This window comes from Podarcis liolepis (genome assembly GCF_965112155.1).
Source record: "Podarcis liolepis genome assembly, chromosome: 2".
Lineage (NCBI taxonomy): Eukaryota > Metazoa > Chordata > Lepidosauria > Squamata > Lacertidae > Podarcis > Podarcis liolepis.
The window spans coordinates 49872868-49883439 of NC_139555.1; the positions used below are offsets into that span (position 1 = coordinate 49872868).

The 10572-nt window shown below is 43.5% G+C and overlaps 1 protein-coding gene across 13 annotated transcripts in view; it reads left to right on the top strand.

Annotated features, from left to right (window-relative positions):
* Window positions 1–1077, top strand: part of KCNIP1 (potassium voltage-gated channel interacting protein 1) — a 565439-nt gene extending 564362 nt beyond the window's left edge. For all 13 annotated transcript variants that reach the window (XM_083482878.1, XM_083482877.1, XM_083482869.1 and 10 more), the window contains one exon: window positions 767–1077. In XM_083482878.1, the coding sequence (XP_083339004.1) occupies window positions 767–814 (48 nt within the window). In that variant the 3' untranslated portion in view covers window positions 815–1077. The remainder of the gene's footprint in view (window positions 1–766) is intronic.
* The last annotated feature ends 9495 nt before the right edge of the window (window positions 1078–10572 follow it).

Below are 10572 nucleotides of genomic sequence, written 5' to 3' on the forward strand. Positions count from 1 at the left end.
CAAGGCCATTTCCATTTTTGTTACCTCTTGCTCTCGCTCTCGCTCTCTCTCTCTGGCCTAAACTTCAGTTGAATCCTTGGGGTGGGTGGGGAGGCATTCCCAAGTCACCAGAATGGTATTCCACAGTTCCATCTCTCTCCACCCAGGCAAGCAAGGGGCTTTATTACAGTTCAAAAGAACATTCCATCCAAGCCAAAGAACTGTAGTGGTGTGTAGACAGATGTGTGGCCTAAGGGGAGGTGCTGGCTGGAGAGAATCCTGAGGATCATACAGGGAGGGCTGGAGGGCCATATTTGCTCTCTCTCTCCCCCCCCCCCCCAACTTGACGTTCCTCACCCTGGTATATAATATATATTTAAATGTAAAGGCAGCAACTTCAAGTCAAGCGATGGCGCAGGTCTATACATAGATTTTAGTTCAACAAACTGATTCATATATATTTACAGTAAGTATATGAAATGGGAAATGGCATTTAGCTTATAGTTTGATGAAATGAACTTGATTAATTGCAAATGATGATTTACATGACTAAGATCCAGTTGACACTTTAGATTCTATACAAATTTGGGATAGTTGTGCAACCTCAAGGCTTACAGCCTTGTTCCATTGCTGCTTGCAGGCCACAACATGGACTCGTCCATAGTCAACTTAAGGTTTATTTATGGATCTTCGGGGGGAAATCCATCTCTACTGGTTCTCCAGGCCTGGCAGAGCTGTTTGTGTATGCAATATAAATATGCATGGTTTATTTTCTCATTGCTTCCAGGATGACAATATCATGAGATCCTTACAGCTTTTTGAAAATGTCATGTAACAGCAGCTGAAGAACAGCATAGGAATCTGAGACTTTATATGTAATGAGACCCTGAAGAAAATGAGTCAAGATTTTTCTCCCCGCCACCTTTTTTGATGAAAGCTTTTTACTACTTGGACATACTCAGCGTGCAAGGATTTTATATGCCATCGCAAACTGAGCTGTGTCTCTGAATGCAACAAACTCCATCTCGCCTCCCTCAAGAGACACTGATTAGAATTTATTTCATTTGGAAGCATGCTAATAAAACCTGACCAGAGAGACCTGCTGCTTAAAGTTTAATGAATTATTGAAGTTTAAATGATTAAAACAATATTCAAGTTTCTGTTAGCTAATCACAAAAGTTCTGCTGCTTTTGCTCTAGCAAGCTGGATTGCATATGGTACCACAGCATCAATAGCTTGCTATACATCTGTTGTAAGCAGAAACTCTTTTTGTATCATCACAGGACAAACAGTTGTGCTTATATTTTGCTTTGACAGTGAGATATGCGCTAGAAAAACTCATGCTAGTTTTGCAAATGGACACAAATCTAACATGGTAAATGGCCAGCAAGATTAATTTAGGTCCTGTCTAGATGATCAGTTTGTAGTCAACAAAAGCAAAGGAAATGCTTCCTCTTCAGAGACAGATACTGCATTTCCCCAGAACTTAAAAAGGCAACAGACTGCTGCTAGGGAAATGATTTATTTCCCCCACTGGCAAAGCTGTTGTACGCTGGAGGGCTTTCAGCAGTTGGCTGTTTCCTAGTGTCCATGGTATCAATAATAAAAAGTGATGCAACTCCATCCTCACCACATAGCCATTTGATATAGCAACTCTAACACCAATGCTCTGCCTGCAAAGAGGGGACTCGCTGAGAGCTGGAACTGACTCTTCCTAAGACAAAGCTTGGGGAAGCCTCTTGTCAAGTTTTACCACCAACACCTCCATAGGAAGTCTTCCCACTTTGCCACAAGGTAGGACTCCAAATCAGCTATGCTGGTGGAGGCTGATGAGTGTTGTAGTCCAAAATATCTGGTGGGCACTGGGTTAGGGAAAGCTGTTTCGGATGAACTTGGTGATGTGGGAAGAAGGTGAAATTCAAAGGCGTGTGCACGGACACGTATTTGCCTTGGAACTGCCAGTTGTTATGGGAGCCCTCCTCCTCCTTCAAGCTGTGTTCTCTTTCCCACGCAATAGGACACAAATTATCCAGCATGGGAATAGTACCAGCAATGCCACTTCTATAACTGCCCACTCCCATTGTACTACAATCCCATATATGGATTGTTTTGTGCTCTACTGCCTCTGGACTGAGATCTGAAGGATTATTTCACAATGCCAAGCATGCAGCTGAGGCGTGCTTGCAGCTGATTGTCTTGACATGCCCAACTCATAACTTACTTCCCTTTTGTTCTTAAAATCTCATACTTGTGTCCCCTGCCGTCGCTCTGACTGACTCCAGTGAAGTTTCTCATTGTGCATACAAGTGAACGAAATTCCTCATAGTTCATCTGAGTCGAGAGAATCAGATAAAAGCAGAGTTTACTTTTGCAGGCAAAATCTGAAGCATATTCTACAAAATATACTGAGCTTTGATAAGTTTCCCCCATTGCTTTCATCGTTTTGAAAGGTGCACAGTCCAAGGCCAAAGCTTCCATAGCGTTTAAAGGGCTGGAATATTAAAAGTCATAAGTTTCTTCCCATTCATTCTCCCTAGTGCACACTGCAGTGAAATGTGGGATCAGCAGACAGTGCTGGACATTGTTTTGCACTGTACCGATTTAACATGGAATGCTAACAGCCCACCAAGTAGTCCCTACCCACCACTCAGGCCCCACTCAGCCCCACTGAAATGAACTGAGATCATGCTCAGTTTCCCTGTGTATTGTGCCTAGTTTTCAAGCACAAAAGCAAGCACGATGCTCTGTGTGCACTAAAACATGCACCATTTGACCATTTAAAGTAGCTGGAGTCCTGAGCCAATATGAAGCACACACTGATTTCACTGAGGCTGGGAGCATTACCTTGCAAAACAACGAGGTTGTTTAAGAGCAAGATAAAGAGCAGGGGGATTTTGAAGTATTTTAAACCAATTTAATGGTTTTGTTCAAAGCATCTACTTTTAGTGGGGGCGGGGAGGTTTTTTTTGGGGGGGGGTAATCTTAAACTTCTATTGGAAGAAAATGACAATAGTTGTAAAGTAAAATTTTATGGTGACTATTTCAAGATTTTACAGTATTTCCAATTATACACACCATTCATATTACATGTCCCAAATCCAGCTAAAGTTATCTGTGTGGTGTAAGGCACAATCATATGTATATTTTCTTGGGAGTAAGCCCATTGAGTTCCAGTGGAGTTTAGTCTGGTATAACGTGTTTAGGATTGCAGCCTAAGGTGACAATCCTGAACAACTTGCTTGGAAGTAAATTCTGTTGAGACCATTGGACCTTACTTCCAAGTAAACCTGGTTAAGATTTAAGCCCCATTTGCCTTCAGCATCACTTAGTCATGGCTAACTTTACCTGGACTGGGATGAGAACAGTTTCTCCACACAACTGTAACCATTTGGTTTGGTAGGAAGTTGCAGTCACTGCCTGTGCCTTCTACAAGCCCAAAGAGCTCCTGCCAGTACATTTAGTACAAGAGGAATACACTCTAGAACATGAGGATATTTTGCTTGGGATAGGATCCAACTGTTTGCTATCATGTATAACCCTAGCTGGGTAGTCAGTACGTACTGAAAGAAATAACAGAAAATTAATCTCCGTAGTTATACAAGAGCCAGTTCTTCATTTAAGTCCCCATGCTAGAAAAATAAGATGCAAGTTTTAAATAATTACTAAATTAGTAAATTTAGAGATTAGTGCCAGGACCTTGTTTGGCTGCCTGCAAGTGCCATGTGTCCTGATTTGCCGCAAGGCCTAGGAAAGTTCGTAGCCTAGAGAAATTACTGGCTGTGGGCAGAAGAAATAAGAAAAGGCAGGAATGTATTGGGTTACACTGCACACACACTGACCATCAGATTTCCAGGAAAGTGTTACAGATATTTTTTACAAACAGATTACATGTTGTTGGCAATCAAATATATTTTAAATATGACACCCATAGTTTTATATTTTATAAATCACATTAACTGTAATGCCTACACTTATATAGAAATCAATATAGCTAGTGTAACTGGATTTGTGATGTGACAGGTTTGTTCACAATAACATACTGTCCTTTAAACCTTGAAAAACTGGTTTGGAATACCCAGCCTCCACTGATTCTCCATTACCTGATTGTTCCTTCTTAAGCCTCTGTTGCTTTTCAGTCCTTGCTCCCCATTCCTTAAAAGATCCAGCAGTTTGTATTCCAAACCGTGATCCCTGTATATGTGCAGTATGTACAGAGGCCTGTAGCATCCCTAGTTCAATAGGGAGCTTTGTGTGCTATGTGGTGCTGGTTCCCATCGAAAAGGCCAGGGCCTTTTTTACAAGCTAAAATCCTGGCAACCAGTCCCCTTGCTTTATCTTCCTTGTCAACTAAACTCCCCCCCCCCCATTTTTAAAAAAGAACTATGCATGAAACACTGACTGATTTGCCCACTCTCCACTAGTTGGAAGTGACTCATAGTGTTTTCCATTTTATGATGTGGAAGAGACTGTAGGTTTGGAATATGGGGAAAACTCAACTTCTGCTTTAATTATTATTTATTATTGTTGCAGGATAAAGTAAATCTCCTGAGCCTCTTCTCCCAGGATGGAGACCATGTGGTCATCCCAGATGTTGTTGGACTGCAGCTCCCATAATTCCTGACCGTTAGCCATCCTGGCCAGGACTGATAGAAGTTGGAATCCAATAGTATCTGGAGAACCACATGTTTCCATCCCTACTCTAGTCCAGTTCCCTAGTTCCCTATTCTAAAATGGGGTGTACGAATTACCAAAATATCATATAACATCTTTTTATAGCAGGTTTTCCTCAAATGTTTTGAATGGGGGATTTTCTCACAAAGCCAATTTCAGCTTCAGAAAAAGGGCTTTCCTTAGGACCATGGTAGATGTCAAATCTACTTTTGCCCCAACACCTACTTCTAAACTTACTGTACCTATGAAGCACCCCAGCTAGTTGGCAGCCATTTCACAAGCCGATAAATGCACAGCACCAGCCTGCACAGCTCTCTCTCTCTTTGTGTGTAAAAGTCTGAGGGTTGAGGCACTAATTCAACTGTGACATTTTTAAAAGAACTAAGAGGGCATCTTAGTTTTCCTGTTAAAACTGCTTCTGGGAGACTGACTCTACCTACTTCAGCACCTCCCTCCATTGGATCCTCACTTACCACCCAAATTAGAGGTACTGCAATCCCCCAAATTTGAAAATTGTACTGATTGAATGATAAAATAAGTCTAAATCTGTAAACAATAGTAGTTCAGCTAAGTCTACACCCACCACACACACACACAGAATGTAAATTAAAACTTGTGTTATTTGTGCTTACCACCTTCTGAGTCCACTTTAAGCGTTTGGTAAAGCAGACTAAGGTTTGTGGGAGCACATGACATTATTAGGCTACGTGGAGCACAATGCTATGCATGTTTCCTCAGTATCAGGGGTGTCTTTAGCATATGTGGCACCGGGATGCAAAAAACGGGAGGGGGGGCAGGCCAAAGTTGTTGAGGTTTTGTAGGGGGGCAGCTCAGAGTTGTTGAGCTTTTTGGGGGGCACACAACTGTCCCATGCTCCTGCAGGAGGAAAGCAAACCCCATAGCTTGGGAGGGAAGCTATGCGCCTTGTGTGAGCAGTGTACGTATGCTGGGTGGGCCTCTCGATGGCCCACCAATCCCAGGCACCCAGGAGGGCGGAGCCGGCCAGCTGCCTCAGTGCCCACAGCAAAAAAGCCTGCGGCACTCTGACGGGCTCTGTGCCGCTCAGCAGCGGCTGTCGGCTGGCCTGGCTCTTCAATCCCAGACTCCAAATCTCGGCCACGGACTCTAGGCCTGGCGCCCCTGAGAGCCCGCACCCCTAGCACCTATGGGTAAGCAGGCCCTGCTCAGAATTAAGTCCCATTGTGTTCAGTGGGACATTCTCTGGGGTGAGTATGCACAGGATTGCAGTCATTAGTGCATATGCTTTTTCATGCACTGGAACTAATGCTATAAAATGGAAGTTAATGTATGTAACCAGCAAAAATGAGGACAATGTTGAACTTTGGCACAAGCACTAGGAATGAGGCTGTGGTGTCCTTTCCTTTCCCTTCCCTGCAGTGATCAGTCTATTAGCACTACCACAGTGTTTCTCCTGGCTAAAAACTAACCCAACCCAACTCCAAATACAGTACTTTGCCAATTAAGTTAATTTGCTCAATTTTGTTAGCTTGTTCAACATGTTATGCCACAAGGAAGCTCTTGCAAGTCAAAGGGAGCTGCCATGGATAGAGGTTACATGTGGCATGGCCACCCAATAGCACAGTGGTTCTGCTCCTGCTCCTCTTGACATCAGTGACAAAAGCTTAGTGACTCCAGTAGACTTTTGTGGGACAAAATTGATGGTTCAAATGGAGTAAATGTCTCCCATCTGCAATTAAGGTTACTAGTGGCCATGGTAGCAGGAACTTACCATGTTGCATTTTTACTTTTTATTTTATTTTAAGGTATACTGTAAAAAGAGACTGAAGCCATTCTCTCCCTTGTTACTATCGCTTAACTGTGATGATGCCAGGGTCCTTAATAATCCAGTCTTGTTTGTTGGCTTGTTTTCCATCTGAACCCTTTTATTGTGTTGAAGAAGGTCTCACCCATGGACTGAACCTGTGAATAGAGCATGCAGCCTGACTATTAAGTAAAGAAAACAGAAAAAAGTATCATTCGTGGTAATGCCATTTATTATCAGGAAATGGGCTCATGGGAATGAGTGCAAATCAGCCAAACGTATGCAGTACACCAGAGGAGAAAAAGCCAGGCATCGGCTTAAAACTATTACTGAACTCCATGTTCAAAAGTGCTTTAAAAAAGCTTAACTTGGTCTGGATCATCCCAATCTTTGCAAACATTCTGGAGCTCAATAGCCTGATCATTTTTCATAACTGCAATATTCATGGCAATGACTTGATAATAAGAGAAAATACTGTGATAAATTGGTTTTGCATCATCCTGAATTTTACCAGCATTATGTAGAATGTAGTTCTTGGGCTAGGTTTCTAAGTTTTAAAATGTCAATGTTCTCCACTGTACAAATCTGCTCATAACTGTAGTTGTTTCAGCAATGTTTGTCTGACCAATAGTTAAGAGTTATTACAATTGTGTCAGAAGTACCTTTTTCCAAATGTTGTTTATATGCATTTCAGCAGTTCATTAAAAAACCAGAAAGGACAATGATGATGATGCAAAAAATAAAAATAAATCAATGTATCTGCTACTGTTGATGTTAAGTTTTCCTGTTACTCATTGCGATCCCATGAGTAACCCTGAATAATGCTGATTGTAAGATTTCACAGGTGATTTACTAAATGTTCAGTTGGAATGACAGATTAATGGCATCCCTGAAAGTTTGTCATGCTACAAACAAACAAACAAAAACCATCTCTAACTTGTTGACATAAGAAATATAATTCATAAGAGTGCAGTGGTGTTACAGCTTTTTCCTTCCATAGCTTTTAAGCACATCAGAAAATTAACAAAATTTCATGGTAAGTAAAGCCATTCTGTTGAAGCAGCAATGTATAGCTTCACTTTCACAAATATTATGATCAAACAGCAATTTGTATAATATTTTGTTGAACATTTTCAAAGATTTTGGTTTTAATAATAAAAAATATAATATGTACATAAGGTGATTCACATGTCTATTTTTGTGGCTAATCAGGCCTGACTTCGCTTGAAAAATAGGGGCAAGACCACAGCAATCTCTTCTGGGAAACTGGGACTACTCAGATGCTCATTGAGCAAGGACGACACTGCAGGGTTAAGAAAGAATGAACCACAGAATTTAATGCAGTGGAAAGCCTGTAAGGCCAAGTAGGCTGGTGTCTTAACTACATGATTCCATAAGAGAGTAGTACTACTAGAAATCTAGACATGGGTAGTCCTCTTTTGGCTCAACCCTATGCATGTTTACTCCAAAGCAAGTGTCAAAGTGTTCAGCAGGAATTATTTCATGGTTAAATGTGCTCATGATTGCATCCAGGCAGAGGAATCTTAACTGCTGGTCGTGGGGAGAAGGGGGAATCCAGCTCCATGGAGCCTTCCAATACACCTACTGAAAGTGCAACAGGGTACACACTGCCATGGCAGCATTCCCGCCAGTAGCAGCCAGCAAGCACAAGGCTGGAGCAGGATCAGCAATGGATTTGCCAGATCTAATGCCAATTCATTTCCTGGTGAGGGGCCCATTCCAGAACCCTCTGCTATGCTAGTTGAGAGCTGGTGCAGCAAATAATAATTAACTGCCTACAAACCTTCTGCCCTGGCCAAGAGCAGCTGATGGGGCTACAGATTTGGTCCCTTCCTCACTTTTGAATTGCTGTCTTATTATTCTCTTCAGGCACCTAAGTGCTCACTACATCTCTTAGAAATTTCATTCCAGCTTTTGTGGCATTGCTGTTACTGAAGCACCCAGCCTCTTTTGTTATCCTGAGTACCGTATTTTTTGCACCATAACACTCACTTTTTTCCTCCTAGAAAGTAAGGGGAAATGTCTGTGCGTGTTATGGAGCGAATGCCTGCGGGTGGCGGTGGGATCTGCAGCAGTCATGAGCAGAGGGTCCATGGTTCCCCTTCCTTCCCTCCTCCGTGGTTACAAAGCATGGATCCACATGGATCCTCAGGATTTTTGCATTGGGCTACTCCAAACTCACTGTCAGATCACATGTCTGTGGCCATAACATGAACCACAAAAATAATATATCCACTATTTCGTTTAGAATAATTTTTTTCTTGTTTTTCTCCTCTAAAAACTACGTGCGTGTTATGGTCTGGTGCGTGTTATAGAGCGAAAAATACGGTAATACCCTTCAGTATCTTGACTCCCAAAGCATCACTCTTCAGGCAGCTGTATAAAATCAAGAGTCTTCCACATACAACAGAGAAAATGATCAGTAGTATACTGATCTTCTTCTATTGGAAGTGGGCTCATCTTCATTGCCTATGAGATGGAAGGACACCAGATATTTCTAATTTATCTCTAGACAATGTGAGAACGCCTTTGCATATGGTAAAGACATCCCCACCCCATCAGTGCCCCCTTGGTGTGTACACAAACCGAAACAAATCTAACACTAATGAACCCCTACTGATGTGAACAGCTATGGGGGGCAAGGGAGGTGTGAATTAGAAATGGCTTAAGGACTCTGGTTGATGTGAAGCTATTTTAAGAAACAATGCATCGAACAGTACTATTTTATAGAAAAATATGGGATTCCTATGCATTTTGGATTACCCCATATAAACCCAGCACTGGAAATTCAGTGGGTGCCCAGTAAATGGGAGTGTGGACACAGCTTTAGCCATAGCTGCCACCTAGGCAACTGTAGGTAATGACAGATGAAGCACCCAAAATTGCACACCCTGTATCTAAAGAGGGAGTGCAGCCCTACCCAATCCAGGCTGCATGCTTAATCCTTTGTTATCCCTACCAAAAACTCATTGCTTCAATCTTAGCTGAATTACAGTGGTACCTCGCAAGACGAACGCCTCGCAAGACGGAAAACCCGCTAGACGAAAGGGTTTTCCGTTTTGGAGGCGCTGCGCAAGACGAATTTCCCTATGGGCTTGCTTCGCAAGACGACAGCCCATAGGGCAATATCCGGGACAGCGGGGAAGCGCAGCGCGTCTTCCCCACTGTCCTCGGACCTCCTCCGAAGCCGGGTGGCGGGGCGGGAACACCTTCTGAAGGCGGGCGGGGGGCGAAAGTCTTTGTTCCCCCCTACCTACCTTCCCGGGAGAGCAGAGAAACACAGCACGTTTCTCCGCTGTCCCGGAGGGCTTTTGAAGGCAGGCGGGCGGGAGCAAAGACTTTCGCCCCCCGCCCGCCTTCAGAAGAGGTCCAGGACCTCTTCTGAAGGCTGGCGGGGGGCAAAAGTCTTTGTCCCCCCTGCTTGCCTGCCCAGGGGCTTTTAAATCACCCCGGACAGCGGAGACGTCCTCCTCCGCTGTCCCGGGGCGATTTTAAAATGCCGCCCGCCAGCATTTTAAGATCGCCTGGACAGCGGAGAAGTCCTCCGCTGTCCCGAGGTTTTTTAAAATGCTGGGGGTGGGAAGAAAAGCCCTTGTCCCCCCCCCCCAGCCTTCAGAAAACGTCCGGGGACAGACTGTCCCTGGACCTGGTCTGAAGGCGGTTTCCCTAGGAACGCATTAATTGATTTTCAATGCATTCCTATGGGAAACATTGCATCGCAAGACGAAAAACTCGCAAGACAAAGAGACTTGCAGAACAAATTAATTTCGTCTTGCGAGGCACCACTGTAGTTGTTGTCTTCCCTGCCTGCATTCTGTCCCTCACCATTTATGATAACAGTTCAGGGTGTCGTCTGCCTAATAAAACCTACATGCAAATAGGGGAAGGAGGGATTAGCACACACAGCTCCACCACACAAAAACCAACAAATCATGGGGAATGAAGATGCGAAACAAGGATTTTCCTCTACTCACACCCTGCATAATCAAGTTTACAAATCACACAGTGAGCCTCCATGCACACAGGAAGCTCTGCACTTCATGCCTTCACCATTCATGAGTTGAAGGGCACCAGGAATCATGGCGGAAGTGAAGCTTAGCACACTCACCCCCACTCTC